This window comes from Artemia sp. Qi Xiang Cuo, chromosome 19 (genome assembly GCF_049724085.1).
Source record: "Artemia sp. Qi Xiang Cuo chromosome 19, ASM4972408v1, whole genome shotgun sequence".
Taxonomy (NCBI): domain Eukaryota; kingdom Metazoa; phylum Arthropoda; class Branchiopoda; order Anostraca; family Artemiidae; genus Artemia; species Artemia sp. Qi Xiang Cuo.
The window spans coordinates 28585774-28603559 of record NC_142812.1 but is presented as its reverse complement, the minus strand read 5'-3'; the positions used below and the strand labels follow the sequence as shown (position 1 = coordinate 28603559).

General features: G+C 37.8%; 1 protein-coding gene across 1 annotated transcript in view; it reads right to left on the bottom strand.

Moving 5' to 3' along the window:
* Nucleotides 1-289: 289 nt before the first annotated feature.
* Mys45A (SDA1 domain containing protein Mys45A) overlaps nt 290-17786 on the bottom strand; it is a 143658-nt gene continuing 126161 nt past the window's right edge. The window contains exon 17 of the mRNA XM_089105436.1: nt 290-391. Coding sequence (XP_088961562.1) covers nt 344-391 — 48 coding nt within the window. The 3' untranslated portion in view covers nt 290-343. The remainder of the gene's footprint in view (nt 392-17786) is intronic.

The window sequence follows — 17786 nt, the reverse complement described above, 5'->3', positions numbered from 1 at the left end:
GGTACCTGAAAACACAAATTAGATCTTTACCTTGAACAATATAAATATCAATTGCGAAACAAATTAAAAGGATACTACCCTCTGTATAGAACCAAAAATAATATTCAATTCTCTATCGTGTTCACGACGCACACACAACTAATAATTAAATCACACAACCTACTGGGTTATTGTTCAACTAAGGTCAACAAAACACCTACTGTTAGATAAAAATCGTTTTCAATCATTCGAGCATAGGTGGGCTTTGAACACCTGTTACAATTCCGTTTACACCCTGTCAGCAATAAAGTTCCATGAAAAGTGTATTTTCTAGAAAACAAAGAATTAAACAAAAACTTGATCGTTATTTGATGATTCGTTTCTGTTTCAGTAGCGCGTTTCGCAGAGCAACCTAAAAAAAAGGTCAATGAAACTAAAAATAAAAACAAAACTGTTTTTATAGTTATTTTAGTCGACTACAAAGAAATGTAATAATATATTACAAAAACAACTGAGAGGGAGAGGGAGAGAGAGAGAGAGAGAGAGAGAGAGAGAGAGAGAGAGAGAGAGAGAGAGAGAGAGAGAGAGAGAGAGAGAGAGAGAGAGAGAGAGAGAGAGAGAGAGAGAGAGAGAGAGAGAGACAGAGCAGAGCAGACAGAGAGAGACAGAGACAGAGACAGAGTCATTACAGTTTTGAATGAATGCACTTTTAGAGCGTGCTTCAGCATGGCAAACGCTACATACCGAGTTAAGGACGGAAAATAAGTCACAATTTATTTTATTGGTTACCGTATTTTGCCAATGGTTACATAGAACTGATCATATAAAAGTAAAGAGCAATATTAAAACTGAAAATAGCCGGACACTATCCTATGTATGAGGGGGCTACCGCCCCTCAACCCCTCACTCTTTACGCTAAACGACTGTTTTTTTCTGAATACTTGAAGAATAAATTATCTTAGGTAAGAACAACAAATTGAAACAAATAATTTCAGTCACACTGGTTTGAGAGTTAAAGGGCTTATTTATTCACATTTGCTACAAATAATACAAGCAGGAGCATTAGTTTTCCGCGTTTTCTAATTTTACCACATACTTTGCAACTATTTTTTGTTAATGCTCAACAGGTGTTAGAAAAAACATCCTCCTCTAAACCTCAGCTGGAACCCTTCCAAAACTAGTTTTCGAATTAACTCCAGCGAAGAAAGATACGATATTTGTCACTGATCAACATGGGACCCACGGAGACTGTTTTGGGTGAGAACAGGCTTACAAATTTTTTTCGGGGGAAGGTACAGGGGCTAAAAAAGAGTTTTATACAGGAAAAATATTATCTCCTTTAAGTATTGCATAATTGTACGCTTTAATGTGTTTTCAGTTTTCCGGGGGGAGGGGCAATTGCCTCTTTTCCATCCCCTACGGACAGGAACATCCCGATCCTCTTTTCACTGGGGGGGGGGGAGGAAATCCTAGATTTTACCGAACCTCTATCTGATTTCTGCAGAAGCATAAGTCAGGAATTTTGCAGTCTTTGCCTTTGCCTTTTCTCTCTGATTTCTGCAGAAGTTTCTGCAGAGATCAAGAATTTTGCAGCCTTTGCCTTCGGTGAAATTTTTACTGAGTGCCAAAAACGTTGGGGGGCAGTGCGCCTCTCCATCACCCCTTCGGTAAACCCCTGCCTACCGGAGCCCTTACTAATCAAGCATCGTGTTTAGGCAGAGGTGAATTGGCCCAGTGGTGTGGGGGGGAAGTTATATTGGGTTTGTCAATTTTCAGCTTGTGACTACATTTCGCTTAACTTTTTCAAAAACTAAATATTTTTATATATACCCCTATACTCATTATAGTTCTTTTTTGCTAGTTTAATACTGCTAAAAAAATTACTTAAAATTCTAGTATGAATAATTTCTTACATTAAATTGTAATTCAATAGTTAGTAATGAAAATCTAGGTGATTAAAACTAGAAATTATGATCAAATCTTCTTACTCTGAATTGTGAATACTTCTTAGCAGATTCTTCTGCTAGTTTCTTTAGAGATAGGCTAGTCTAGTAGGCTATATAGAGTTAACAATTACATGACAGAATTAAGCCTTTACCGGTTTGCAGATACTTGGAGAAAAGGAATGAATAAACAGATTGAAAAGTTTATCTTCGAACAAAGACCTCTTGTCAACGAATGACTTGTAACTGTGAAAATCAAGTCAGTTTATTCTAATAAATACTGGTGTAAGGGCCAAAAAGAAAAAGGAATGCAAGAAGAAGATCCATCAGAACGGCATTCCCGGGAGACTTTGACCAAAAAGCTTGCAAATAGCAATAAACTTCTTGTAGTACCATGTACTTTATAATATAAAAATTTGCCGATATTTTAGAGAATATAAAAGGAATAATCCAAAGCTACTAACGTCTGTGTTATAATAGTGTCTTATTTTGCCATTAGTGTTTGTTTTGCAGGACCATAAATTAAACGAAAACCGCAAAAATAGCTAGTGCTATGGAAAATATATAAATTTTCAGGACAAATCGCCAAAATCTTAGAGATTTGGAGACGGAGCACGAACCCAAGGTCTGCCTAAGAACCTGTTCATAGCTTGTGGCCCTTTTCTCCACTCGTTATTTTTTCAGTTATTCAACTACAGTCAGTCAGTCACACAACGCAACTGAAACAAGTTACAATTCTTAAATAGCTATTGACGCACAGGAAAACATGTTCACTATTAGAATTTTTTCTCTATTTTTTTCCTTTTTTAGAGGATGGTCTTTAAATATACGTAAGTATATGTGGGACTCGCCTGATAGTATAATAAGAAATGAAATTGACCATATTCTAATTTCAAAGCATAAAAATTGATGTTTTGAGGATGTAAGGACTTTTGGCAGTGCTGATTGCTATTCAGCGCATCAGCTCGTTATTGCGAAGTTTAAACTAAAACTGAAAACTGTTGTAAAGCCCCACTCTTCAGTAAGAACTTGTAACGTAAGAAAACTGCAGGATTTGCATGGGCAACACTAGTATGAGGCAACCCTGTCAAACAATTTCTCCGTACAAAGCGAGAATCTTTTAGTTCATAGTTAATTGGAGAGCATCCAAGACAATCTCAAGGAGAGCGTAAAATAAGTCGTGGGCTACAACAGAAAGAAGAAGCTACAACGGATATTCGACAATACTTGGAAGCTCAGCGATAAAAGGATGGGGTCAAAAATACTTTGACGAACTGAAAGATGAGCATAAGTGTTTCCAGAAACAGGTTAGAAATCAGCAATAACTTATAAACGAATATTCCTGGAATATATGGCCAAACGAGCTTGAATTACCGTTATGCGAGGTAACAACCGCACCTTTTTTGCAATAAGTAAGCAACTAGCAGGTGTTTGGGCCCTTGGTCCTAATTACCAGATAAATGCCATTTTTTTGTTGTATATCTTGTTAAGTTAAATCTTTCCCATTTTGGGACCTCCGCTCCTTATTTTTAAATTAAATAAAAATAATTTTTTTTTTAACTGAGAGTAAGGAGCGACAGCGAGGTGTTGAGGAGGGGCCAGCCCCTTTCATATACGGATTAATTTATGTTCGTTTTAAGTTTTAATGTCGCTCCTTACTTTCAGTTAAAAAAAACTTGTTTTTTTAAATTTAATTTCTAAACGTTTTTGAATTAATACAAGTTTTGATTTTGGCTCACTGTACACGAATAATTAAAACGAAATTTGCATGTTAATTTTACTTTTTTTTGACTAAATGGCTTTCTCGAAAGTTGTTTAATTTTATTTACGAACGTTTTCATTAGTAATAAATATACGTAACTTACGAATTAACTTACGTAACGAAATTCTATAATCGAATATTTTATTTACGTAAATTAAGGGTTCGCCCCCTAGTCAATGCCTCGAGCTTTACGCTAAAGTTCAAATTTTTTTTTCTAATTCTTTAAGAATTATCTCTTAATCACAAAGGCTGTTAATTAGAATAAATAGCTCTTACGAAATTACAAAAAAAAACTTTAGCGTAAAGAGCGAGGTATTGACTAGGGGGCAAACCCAATCATATACGTAATAATTTCTGTTCGTTTTAAGTTTTGAAGTGCTCCTTACTTTCAGTTGAAAAATTTGTTTTTTTATTTAATTTCTGATGTTTTTTTAAATAATGCTGGGAAATCCGGCACCCCCTTCATAATAATGCCCCTTCCTCCATGGGAAGATCCTCCCAAGTAACGTCAGACCCCCCCCCCACTACCAGAAAAAAATCCCCTGAAAATGTCTGTATACTTCCCAATAACCAATACTACATGTAAACATTGGGCAAAGTTCATAACTTGCAGCCATTCTCCTGGAGACTGTCGGGTATTAGTTATTCTCAAAGACACAGTCATTATCTTGGTCGATCATTTTGCACAAAATGGCTCTCTCAAATTTTTATGGGGTGACTTTGGGAAAAAATGAGCATGGAAGGGGGCCTAGTTAGCCTCCATTTTTTTGGTCACTTAAAAAGGGCACTAGAACTTTTAATTTACATTCAAATGAGCCTTTCTGCGATATTCTAGAACAACTGGGTCGATACTATCACCTCTGAAAAAAATAAAAATATAAACACGCATCCGTGATCTTTCTTCTGGCAAAAAATACAAAATTCCACATTTTTGCAGATAGGCGCTTGAAACCTCTACTGTAGGGTTCTCTGATACGCCGAAGAAAAAAAACAACAGAAAAAACGTGGAAAGTCAATGTGAAAAAAAAAGAAAAAAGAAAAACAAAACAAACAAAAACCAATGAAAAAAATAAATAAAAGATAAATCATGGATATTGGCGAATGATTCGTTTTATGGTTGTTAGATATTTGGTTTTAATTCTTATAGTTTTTGGCTTTCATTGAAATTTATTTATCTTTTAATTTTTTGGTTTTTTCCTTTTTTTCACATTGACTTTCCGCGTTTCTTTTGTTTGTTTTTTCTTGTGCATTCTTCGTGAATATATTATTTTATTCGCGCTGTACAAGAGAGGCGGTTGTCCTCTCAAAATATTCGCTTTGTGTGTTTTTTCAGTATTCTCTTTTGGCCTTAAAAACCCCATTTTTGATCGTTTTCTTTCTTTATATTATGGCAGGCCAATGAGGTTTAATAAATTATCTTCTGCGTGAGCCGTACATCGTTGCGTTTTTGCTCGTTTGAGGCCAAGTTAATTTTTAGTTCAGTTCGTTTTGTAATCCCGACTTGTAATTGATTTGTTCAATTTGTGAAATAGTTCAATTTTTAATTTTTTCAAGCTTAACTTATCATTTTCGCCTAGGCAGAGTCTAGAAAAATAGAGAGTAAAGTGGTTTGGTATAGGAAAAGGGTCCTACATTATGCAAGATAGCTCTCCTCGAGGAAAGTAAAATTTTTGAAAGAAGAATTTTGGCCTTGATACCATGGCACATAGGCCCCACGAAAAGTACACTTGACGTATCCCACCCGGTTATAGCTGTGACAAACCCACAGAACTAATACCAATGAGGGCAGACTCGTAGAACCCGTGGCCCGTCTCAACCGCAATTCCATTAACTAGTACCATCGGTAGTGGTACTGGTGGCACTGAACCACGTACACTGTTGGTGCCAGAGGACTTACAGCAGGTATTATGATAAAACCTTCAACCCAAGTGGATAGTAAAGAAGGTCTCGTGTCACCGCAAATTAAAGACATAGCAATTTGATCGAAAAAACATTTCAGTAAGGTGTTAAACGATACTCCTCGGTTACTGTTTGATCTGGAATTGATTTTTCACCCCTGTTATTTTTGAAGAGGTTATAAAAGCTTTCAAGACCTTAAATAATGAAAAGGCTAGGAGATGATGATGGTATATCACCTAAACTATCGGAGTACGGTAGAAGGGCTCGAGCCGAACCGATGTTTGAACAACTTCACGCGCTTAGGATGAGGAAAGAAGTCCCAAGTGAATGGTCTAAAGAAATAATCGTTACACTATTTAAGAAAGACCAGAGAACTAAGTGTGATAACTGGAGAGGCATTGGTCCGAGATCCGGCGGTAGCAAAGCCTTATGTCAGATGATTCTTGATAAGATCCAAAGCAATGTAGAGAATATTCTGAGAGATGAGCTACATGGTTTCACCAAAAAAGATGGTGCTGCAACCTCATATTTTACCTATGGCTTTGGCCGAGGAATCGAATGAGTGGCAAATTCAGACACTTATGTGATTATTGACTTCCTCAAGACCTTTGACTCTATTCACCGCGGAACCATTTGAAAGAATCTGCTGCACTATGGGTTTCCACCCAAAAATTATCAATATTACAAGAACACTATATCAGGATGTTATATCTGCTGTACAGACAGAGAGCGGTTTAACAGGGGGTTTGCTGTAGAATGAGGTGTGTGACAGGGCTGCATCCTGTCACCGCTACAAAGAAGGTCTCGTGTTACCACAAATTGAAGACACAGCAATTTGATGGAAATAACACTTCAGTGAGTTAAACGATACTCCTCGGTTACTGTTTGATCTGGAATTGATTTTGACTTACTTAACTTGACTTAAGGCTCCTGCCGAGGGTTCGGCATAGAGAACGATGAGACTAGGCGCCTCCAGGTTGACCTATCGCTTGCCAGGCTCGTAGCTTCTCCCACCGGAATGTGGGCTTGGATGAGGAATTCATCGGCTTTGTCTTTCCACCTAGTGGGTGGGCGTCCTCTGGGTTGCTTCCATCAGTGTAGGATGGGGTCGAAGTCGAACGCGACCCGTGCTGGGGCGTCGCGTGGCATGCAAAGGAGGTGGCCGTACCACCGAACAGTGCGCTGGGCGAGCGGCGTCGAGAAAGGAGTTTGACCGGTATGTAAACTTTGGAAATAGGTTTTTCTTGGTTAAAACCAATAATTAAGATTCTAAATATATGTCGGAGATTCGTATGTGTAATCCTTCACATGGTCACTTCAACCCGGAATCACCCCACAATCTAAAATGCAAACATTGCAAATTGTCAACAATCAACAACCCCACTTCTTAGAAATTCTCTTTATCAGGGGTTTACAGTTTGTCAAGTGGCCAGATGTGTATCCGAATTTGGGTTACCAATTTGGATTATTTGAGCAGTTCGAATTCTGTATCTGTCCTAGCCATATGTACCTTCACTGTATTATATGTATAAATAAACGTTTTATACTCTGAACACAGACTATGTGATGGTTAGAGGTTCTAGGCATCCTCCACCGGTAGAACCCAGATAATAGGCCAATGCTACCATAAGGCCATAAAGAGAAGAAGTCTCACTGTACAGAGAAATAGATAATTCACAGAGAGGTAAACAAAGAAACTTTACAAAGTGGTGCAACGGTTTTTTTTGCCGGAGGGGATTGCAGTAAACATTTTATTTTGAGGCCCGTCACCTACAAGACTGCAGTAAACATTTTATTTTGAGGCCCGTCACCTACAATGTCGTCGTTCCAACTTCAGTTCCAGGTTCCAGTTCAGATCTACTTCAGTTCCAGGTTCCAGCTTCAGTTCCAGGTCTAAGTTCATTTCTAAGCTCCAGCTTCAGTTCCTGGTTCCAGTTCAGATCTAGGTTCCAGCTTTAGTTCCAGGTTCCAGCTTTAGCTCTAGGTTCCAGCTTCAGTTTCAGGTTCAAGTTCAGTTCCAGGTTCCAGCTTCAGTTCCAGGTTCCAAGTTCCCGCTCCAAGTTAAGGTTCCCGCTCCAGATTCCAGTTTTTGAAAAAAAGTGAAGAACGTCGAAGGACAATTTACGAAAGTAAGTCATGCATTTTAAGTTCGCACGCGAGTAGGAAATCTATTAGGAGTGTTGAATAACGATTTTACCTTGTTTTTACAGCGTTGACTTAATTAATTTGTTTTACTAATTTTTTTTTTCTCTCGTTTAAAATGAGCGCAATTCCAATTTTAGATCCTTCAGATCCTTAATTTGACAAAGATATTGCTTCATCCTTTTTCAAAGAAATAAGAAGTAAAGGTTTAAATATCCCTTTGAATTTTGATTCTTCAAGTCGGGATTATAATCCCACTTTAATCGTAAAATTTTTGACTACTGTGGGTAATTTAATGGCCAAAGAAAATGCCACGGAAAGAAGTAGTGTAAATATGGGGGATAATTTTGAGGATGATATAACAGATAAACCAATTGAGGATAAGAGCAATGAGAATTTGAATCAAAGAGTAATTGGGTCAGTAATGAATCCCTTGGGAAATATTCCAGTTCTTGAAAATGCAAAATTTATAAAACCTTTTTTTTAGCCAATTGAGAAGGGTAAAAACATTGCTAGGCTGGTCAGACTCGCAGGTGATAGATGCAGTACCACTTAGAGTAACAGGGCCATTGCTTAATTTTTTTGAGGATAGAGATTCCTCCAATATTATAAATTTAGAGGAGCTGGAGAAGGAAATGACGCAAGCGTATTTACCAAGAAAGACAGCTGGAAAAAATTCAAAGATTTAGCTGAATTGAGGCAATTATCCAATGAAACAGTGTATCAGTTTTATAAGAGGGTGGAGATTCCAACAAAATCATATCGATCGGGATATGGCGGATTAGTAGGTTTTTCTGATAGCATAGGCCTGGATTGTTTTATTGAAGGTTCGAGACTAAATATTAAGAGATATTTATTAGAACACCAAGATGATTATAATTCCCTCTCTGAAGCGTATAAGATTGCGCAGCGTTTTGAAGCTATTGGAAATTCAATTGGTGAAGAAAGGCAGGATTTATTATCAGCAGCCGTAGATACTGAATTTCGTTGTACGGGACGGAAGGAAGGACTCCTTCAGAACTGACCTGTCGTAAAACAAGACCAGGGGAAGGGAGGATATTTTATTGCAGGAAGTAGGGGTCAGAATAGAAACATAGGTAGAAATTCTAGGGACAAAAATAGTTATAGGAACTCAGATTTAAGTAAAACCTATGGTTATATTTCCCTTCGAGATAATAGTGTTGTTCCCGCCAATAGACAATGTTACAACTGTGAGAGCTTCAATCATTTAGCGGCCAAGTGCCCCAGTAGAGTATGCAACAGTTGTGGGAAAAGGGGACATAGTGCCAAGTTTTGTTACAAGCGGAATTACAAGCATGAGAGGGGTGCCTTTTTTGTGTGTGGTAGTTTGAATCATAGGGCCTATGAATGTATGAATCGTTTTCAAGCTCAATCGTCTGGAGCCTCCTCTGTGAAGCCGAGTATGTTACAGGAAAACTAGTAGGCCAGATTGACCAAGAGGAGGCGATATCTGGCAAAGTTGAAAATTCCCCTCATTACGATTATTTTTGTTATATGGGATTAGGTGAAACAGAGTACCCTATCATGAAAAAAGTTATTTTGAATAGTATTGAGTGTCAAGCTTTTGTAGACCCAGGTTTTCATAAATCATTGATAGATGAACGACTTCTTGAAATACTTGACAAACAAAAGATGAAAGCTGAGCCGTCTCTGGCTAGAATAAAACCCATTGGTAAAGATTCAAAGGCCATTTTCATTAAAAGTAGTTTTGGATATTATAATTTTTGAAGAAAATAATTCACGAAAAATCTCTTGGGGATTTTTGGTGGTCCCTGGCCTATGCTGTGATGTTATTCTTGGCTGGGATATACTCCGAGAAATAGGCTCAAATCTTGATTTCCGGACTAATACATTGACTTTTTTGAATGGCGAGAATGATAAGTCGATTAGTCTGTCATTTTCTGGAAGTATAGTAATGCCCAAGAAAATAATTGTAGATCCATTCTTAATAAAAGCGGTAGAAGTTCTTTTAGGTCAAAAGAAGGGTTGCCTTTACCTGATGGGATAACGGTCATTACAGAACCTGCTGGTAAATGTTCTGAATTTTTTTTATGCGGCCTCTGTAAAAGTTGTAGAAGATAAGGGGATAATTTTTATTTTTAATAATAGTGAAAACCATTTAAAGTTGAACCGAAGGGAGGTAATTGGCAGTTTGATTGAAGTGTCCGATGCTGTAATTACAGCCTACAGAGCTGAAATTATTAATAATGAGGGAAGGGTTGATGAATTTGAAGATAGGACAAATATGGAAAACCCTTGGACGGATGCAGACCTTTTAGAGAAATTTGACCTAAAACATTTAAATCGAAAAACTGAGTTGTGTGAAAAATTGAAAGACTTGCTTAAAAAGTATAAAACAATATTTTCGGTCCATGCATATGATATAGGTCAGAATAGCCTGATGGAGTTTAAAATAGATATTGACAAAAGTATACCACCACCTAAACCCAAGTCCTTTAATTTACCACTGAAAATGCAGGAGGTTTTACAACAGCATATTTATGCTATGACAGGCAGGTATTATAAAACCCGGTAGAAGTGAATATTGTTGCCCTATCTTTGTTATTGCAAAAAGCTCAGGGGGGAAAAATACCCCCTAAGCAGGAGTGGACTATGGAGAATATGAGGGTTATCTATGATTGCCGGGAGATTAATAAATTAGTCAAGGACAGTGCCTGACCCATTAGGAGGATCCAGGATGTGCTGAACCAACTTAGCTCAAAAAGAAATTTTAGCATTCTTGATTTAAAACACGCCTTTTCAATGTATCATTGACAGAGGAAAACCAACAGTATTACTCGTTTAGCGGACCAGATGGTGTACAATATGTGTATCGTAAACTACCCCAAGGTAGTAATGTGAGCCCTAAGACGTTTTGTCAATGAGCTTCAATTCTATTTCAGTCGGAAGTTTTTCCTTCTATTATTTCGATGTACATTGATGATTTGGTTGTGGCATCCTAAAGATATGAGGCTGGTGAAGGGGCGAGCTATGGTTGACCGAGGGACCAGATAACTGAGAATTTATTAGGAACCAACGTAATGAGGCGTTGTGTCGAGAGAGATGAGGCTGGTGAAGGGGCGGACGACGGTCGACCGACGGACCAGCGGTTAACGGGTTTCAGAGGATCCTGGGAAAGGAAGGTCTGAGCGGTTAACGGGTTCAGAGGATCCTGGGAAAGGAAGGTCTGAGCTCCCATGGGCGAAGAGAGACGTAGGCGGTGGATCACCGAACCTCGAAAACCCTGCAGGTTTCTTACCATGGAAAATAGTCGACAGGGCGGAAAAGAGCGTGCCAGAAGTCGACAGGGCAGAAAAGAGTTCCCTGCCCGAGAGAAAAATAGTCGACAGGGCGGAAAACGAGTTCCGTGCCAGGAGTCGAAAGGGCGGAAAAGAGTTCCGTGCCAGGGGGAGAGACAGATAACAGTTTTGTGTGTTGGCTGTTGAAAATTTTTGACGGCCTGTTTCTGAAGGAAGGTGTTCTTTATTGTTATCCGCTAGGAGTCGTTGGCAAGGACCAAGGGTACCCTAGAACAGCTAAAATAGTCTTCCCAAGTGTCCTAGTAGATTCGGCAATAAAACTGGCTCACGATCACTTACTCATTGGTGGTCATATGTCTATGGAGAAGACATTAGATCGAATGAGCCATATCTTTTTATTTGATACAATGAGTGCACAAGTTTGAGAGCATTGCGAGAACATTAATTTTTTCTTACGTAGGAATAATATGCATTAGAATGTCAAACCTACGTTATGAAAAAAAATGAAGAACCGAAATTCCAATTATATGTGCTTAAACTTTTGGTTGTTCAAAGTTGTCTTGGGCAACCAATAATAACAATATCGGAGGAATCAAGAATCGTAGAATTGGAGTTAGAGAATCGTGGATATAGGAGAATTGATTCAACATCATCTGTATACCAGATTCCAGTGGAGACTCCACTAGTAACTTCAGAAATAATGGAGGATAGCTCCGTTTCTAGCGAACAACAGGAGGTTGAAATGGGGCCTAGTCTATTAGTGTAGAAATAGATAAAGGGGAAATAGAGGTTAAGGCAGGCTCGAGTGGAGAATCAAGTAGTCTTTGGAGAAGCAATAGGAAAACAAGAAATAAACCTCCAGGTTATTATAGAGAGTATTGAAACAATTATAGAGATAAGTAGAGTAAGATGATTGTAGAGATTAGTATGTTATTGCAGTACAAACGGTGTTGGGACTTGATGTTAAGTCAAAATGAGGATGTAGCTGGTTTTTTATGCTGATTAACTAGACAGGAGAAATGCTTTCTTTGAAATAGGAAAAATAGAAAGATAAAAATGACAAGCGAAAGATGTTTGACCAACCTTTTTCAAATAATGTATTTACTTCCTTTTGATATCTTATGGATAGTAAAATAACCGAATAATTTGGAAAAAAAAAGAATTAAAGCTTTGGAAAAAGGAAAGTAAAAGAAAATCTAATTGTGTTTCTGTCAAAGATTATCATTTTTTGTTCAAGTGTTCTGTTCAAATTTAAATTCTTTTAAAAGATATTCTGACGATGTGGAAATTTTTCTATTAGGTGTAGCTATGCCAATTTTATGCGAGATTAGCATGATAATACAAAGTGAAATGAAAGTGCCAATTGGGATAATATTTTCTTGTGTCTTTTTGATTCAGATTTAGTGTCGGTATTTTATGTTCTTGTTAAGTATACCTTTGTTTGAGGATAGAAAATCGTTTTTTTTTGGAAAAAAAAATATTTTGAAAACCCCGGGGAAAATCTGTAAACTTTGGAAATATGTTTTTCTTGGTTAAAACCAATAATTAAGATTCTAAATATATGTCGGAGATTCGTATGTGTAATCCTTCACATGGTCACTTCAACCCGGAATAACCCCAGAATCTAAAATGCAAACATTGCAAATTGTCAACAATCAACAACCCCACTTCTTAGAAATTCTCTTTATCAGGGGTTTACAGTTTGTCAAGTGGCCAGATGTGTATCCGAATTTGGGTTACCAATTTGGATTATTTGAGCAGTTCGAATTCTGTATCTGTCCTAGCCATATGTACCTTCACTGTATTATATGTATAAATAAACGTTTTATACTCTGAACACAGACTATGTGATGGTTAGAGGTTCTAGGCATCCTCCACCGGTAGAACCCAGATAATAGGCCAACGCTACCATAAGGCCCTAAAGAGAAGAAGTCTCACTGTACAGAGAAATAGACAATTCACAGAGAAGTGAACAAAGAAACTTTACAGGTACGTGACAGGAGAGTCTGGTTGCTAACGAAGTCAGTCCAGTGAAGTCTCTTGATCCTTTGGAGATGTTTTATATGTGCGACATCGGCGGCACTGAGGATAGATTTTGCAGTTGGTCACGTCTCCGCTTCATACAGCGGAACGGTGCTAACTGACGCATTGTAAATGCACATTTTGGTAAAGCTGCTAATGTTTGGCTTTTGCCAGATACTGCTAAGCCTCCCAACAAGTGCTGAAGCTTTGGCAATTCGAGATGTAAGCTCTTTTGTGATCAAGCCATCATTCGACAGAATAGATCCCAGGTGAGTGAAGTCTTCAACCACATCTACTCGGTTGCTTCCGATGTTGAGTTCCTTTACAGTAGAACGGGACGTGGGGGGCTCAAGGAGCATATGCTTTGGTTTTCTGCCAGTTGATCTTCAGTCCAACTTTCGAGGCTTCTTCTGAGAGCACCTGGAGAGCTTTGGTGACCTTTTCAACGGTGTTCACAATTAGCACTATGTCGTCGGCAAAGTCAGCATCAGAGAGTAGCCGGTCTCCGAACTGAAGACCGAACTGAAGGCGATTCGTCGTGCTGGTCATAACATGGTCTATGACTCAGTTGAAAAGCTCGGGAGCGGCGGCGCAACCTTGCCGGACGCCAGTCTTCACCGAGAATGTGGTACTGCGTCTTCCATTGACTTGCACGCAGCTTTCTGTATCCTCATACAGCTTTTCAAAAAGTGAGCAATATTTCTTGGGTAGACCCTTAGTTCTTAGTATCAGCCAAAGTGAACGGCGATCAACAGAATCGAAGACAGCCTTAAAGTTTATGAATGCGATGTACGCTTTTCGGTGAAACCCTCGCGTCTTCTCGATCAACTGGCGCATAGTAAACATTTGCTCCGTCGTCAACCTGCCGGGCATGAATCCGGCTTGCTGGACTCTTCTCTTTCTACGCAAAATGGTGGAACACCTGTCCAGGAGTGACATGGCGAAGAGTTTACCAGGAACGGAGAGAAGCGTGATCCCACGATAGTTGGAGCAGATTTGACAGCTGCCCTTACGTTTCCGAAGCGGCAATATGATGCCAGCTCGCCAGTCATTCGGTATGCTTTCCGTCGTCCATACAGATGAGAAGATTAGCTGGAGCCACAGAATCATCGCTGCACCCCCGTACTTGACGAGTTCTGCAGAAATACCACAGACGCCGGGGCTCGATTATTATTTAACCGTTTTACAGCATTATGGATCTCAGAGGTGGTAAACGGTTGCGATACGAGGTCGGAAGTAGCATCGGGTGTGGTCATGGCTGCTAGAATCAGATCAGGGTCGAGATGAGCAACTGCTTCGGCATTCAGAAGCGTTGAGAAGCGGCTACTCCAGGCAGAGAGTTAGCCTACATCGTCATCCGGCATGCTTCCGTCAGCAGACAAAACACGGCTCACGGTGGAAGTCTTCCGTTCCGTCAGCTCGCGAAGGTGTTTGTACAGGGAGCAGGTGTCTCCTTTTCTTGAGGTATCTTCAAAATCGCTGGCTTTCTTGTCGACAAAGGTCTTCCTATCACTGTGCAGTAGGCTATTGCGCAGGCCATTGAGTCGTCTGTACTCTAGCATATTCTTTGATAAGCGGGCCTTCCGGCGCAGCTCGATTACAGACAGAGTCTCCTGGGATATCCAGGGTTTATTCTTGTGTCTGCTGCGGCCAATGGTTCAAACCCCTTACTTCATATGCTGGGCCTGTTTTTCTCCTTCAAGAGAAAGTTCAGTACCATAGTTATGTAAACCCAAATTATTATTATTATTATTTATTGGACACCCATCTTCATCCAACAAAAATGACAGAGCACTACAAAAAACAAAAAAGAAAAAGCACTATACTTACTAGGACAATAGGCAATTCAGTAAACACAAAAAAAAAGAAATAAAGAAAAACACAGGCGCTTGTAACAAAAGTGAAGAAGAAAAAAATAAAAGTTCAAAATAGGGATAAAATCCTATCTAATATACAGTGTATAGAAATTCACAAAAATACCAGATATTTCGGTCACATATACAGTGACTGTCATCAGTAGCAAAACTGATCAGTAGTTTTACTACTGATGACAGTCACTGTATATGTGACCAAAATATCTAGTATTTTTGTGAATTTCTATACACTGTCTATTAAAAAGGATTTTAATAATCCTTTTTAAAATATATATATATATATATATATATATATATATATATATATATATATATATATATATATATATATATATATATATATATATATATATATATATATATATATATATATATATAGGATTTTTTTTGGGGGGGGGGTAAATTTTTTTCTAAGAAACACATCAAAAATATGTTTATATTCGATTTGGTGAAGTTTTTACGAGTCAGACAGACTTTTCGGGGGGGAGGGTGTTTAAACCCCCTAACTCCCCTGGATATTTTGTTTTTGTTATGTTTTTTTTTTGTTCACCAATTGATGTTGCGGGTAAAGCAAACCCTGGAATGTAAAGAATACGCCTTAGGCACATTCCTTGACATAGAATCATAAACTACGCTTAGCACCTGCAAAGAGTGAAGTAGTAGTATTCACGAAAAAGACCAACTTTTTGAGTTATTATTTCTCATAAACTATGAAACCGAGAAAGACCTCACGTGAATCAGAAATTTCAGGAAAGTTAGTTTGGAATGACGTCATGTTGGCACTAAAGGCCACCCTCTGTAGACAGCAGAGGACAAAATTAGTGTTCACTTATTTTTCTTTCTTTTTATTTGGTGAATGATTCATTTTAGATGCATGGAGTCTTTGGAAAATAACTTTGAAACCACAAGATTAGCTATAAGCTATAAAATGTCTGGATATAATTTGCAAGAAATGAAAATTTTTGAAAACCAGAGTTTAGATAACGTCATATGAATATCCAAGGACTGAATACCCCTTCTCTTATGTGCGCAGGCCAAGTCAAGCACAAGGAAAATCATTTCTAATGTTCTATCTTTAGATACGCAGTAAAGATGTTTACATACATTCTGTCTGGGTTTACATGCACAGTAAACCCATTGAACTACTTCAGCTAGAAACATGAAAATATTGCTGAATAATCTTGGAACCATATATATATATATATATATATATATATATATATATATATATATATATATATATATATATATATATATATATATATATATATATATATATATATATATATATATATATATATATATATATTTATATATTTATATATAATGCTTGTACTTGGCTTCAAACTTTTAAGTTGCCCCTTCCCCATTAACAAAGCAATAAACCTCATGATTTCTTCTTAAAGTTCTAGTTATGCAATTGTATGAATTAATTTCTTGCATTCTTACAGCAATCATAATAAAGTTGTTTACTTTTCAGGAACTGATGTACCAGGATCCTCACAAGTATTCTCTCATGTTCCAATCATATGTTCAATTAACAATGCTTGACCATCATGTGAAGCCTTCCTCTGCCAAAGTAAAAATTATTGAAAGATCCTTGTATAGTGCCAGGTATGTACATATATATTTTACATTAAATTTGCAGCATGCGTAATTTTTTTTTTGCTTGGAGATCTTTTAGGGATGTTTATTATGGCCTGGTATCATTCCTACAGGCAAACAGAACACCTCCTATGACCAATTTCAGCTAAGGGCACTTGCCCTCCCCTTGAAAATTAAAGACCTGGTGCTGAATTTTTTTAATTTTTTGATTTTTTAAGTGTTTTAGGAAAAACAAATCCAGTAACGGGCTAAAATTATGCCAGAGATCATTTTATTTTAAATACTTCTGTTGCAAATAATTCCTTGGACCACACTGCTTTTCTATTTACAAAAATTAAGAGAGAAAAAAAAAACAGTCTAATTTAAATAAAGCTGTGGAGCAAAACAAAAGATAAATTCTCAGCAGTAGATTTTACTAATTCCAGGATTTAGCCAGTGAAAATAATTGAGCCAGTGAAAATAATTCAGCCAGTGAATTGAGCCAGTGAAAATAATTCAGCCAATCAGAAATTTTGATTGGCTAAATTTAGGCTATGTAGACGCCTGCTTTAATTTAGTTTGACACCTAGTTTCTCGTTTTAACTTACAATTTTTGTGTGTTTATCAAGAACAGAAAGGTAGATTTCTGGGGGGGGGGAGGGGATATTTTGTGATTTTTCAGTGTGTTGTTCATTGAGCTACCTTGTTGTAGCAGAGTGTTCTGCTTAGGAATATGTGCCCCAGGGTTTGATCCCCGCTACAGTAAGGCTGGGCGACAAGCTTGCTACTTGTCCCTGTACAAAATACCAAGCAACCGAAACTTCAATAGCCCCCCCCCCCCCCATTGCGCCGGCAATGCCTCTGGGTGATCTTTATCCTCTATGTGCTTTGAGCTAACCAGGGGGGGGGGTTGGGTTTTGTAATTTTTCCTTTTCTTTTCTTTATGTGGTACTTTTCATGTGAAGATTTACCTACAAAAATGATTAAATCATTTCCTACTCAGACAAATGCCATTTTTGGTGGCTTTTTGCCATTTTACTCTTATCCTCCTACAAAAGGGTTAATCTTTAAGATTAAAATATAACCAAGACTTAATCTTTAAAGATTAAATCTTTGTCTCCATGTAGGTTATTACAGGAATATCAGAAACAATGTTGATTAGAATTGTCTTTTTTTGGAATGATTCGGTATATTCTGAATGTGAATGTCAAACTTAGAAATATTAATCACACCTTGCTCTTCGTTACAAAACAAATGACTTTAGTCTCTTGTCAGTTTTCTGCAATATGTTTTGAGTTAG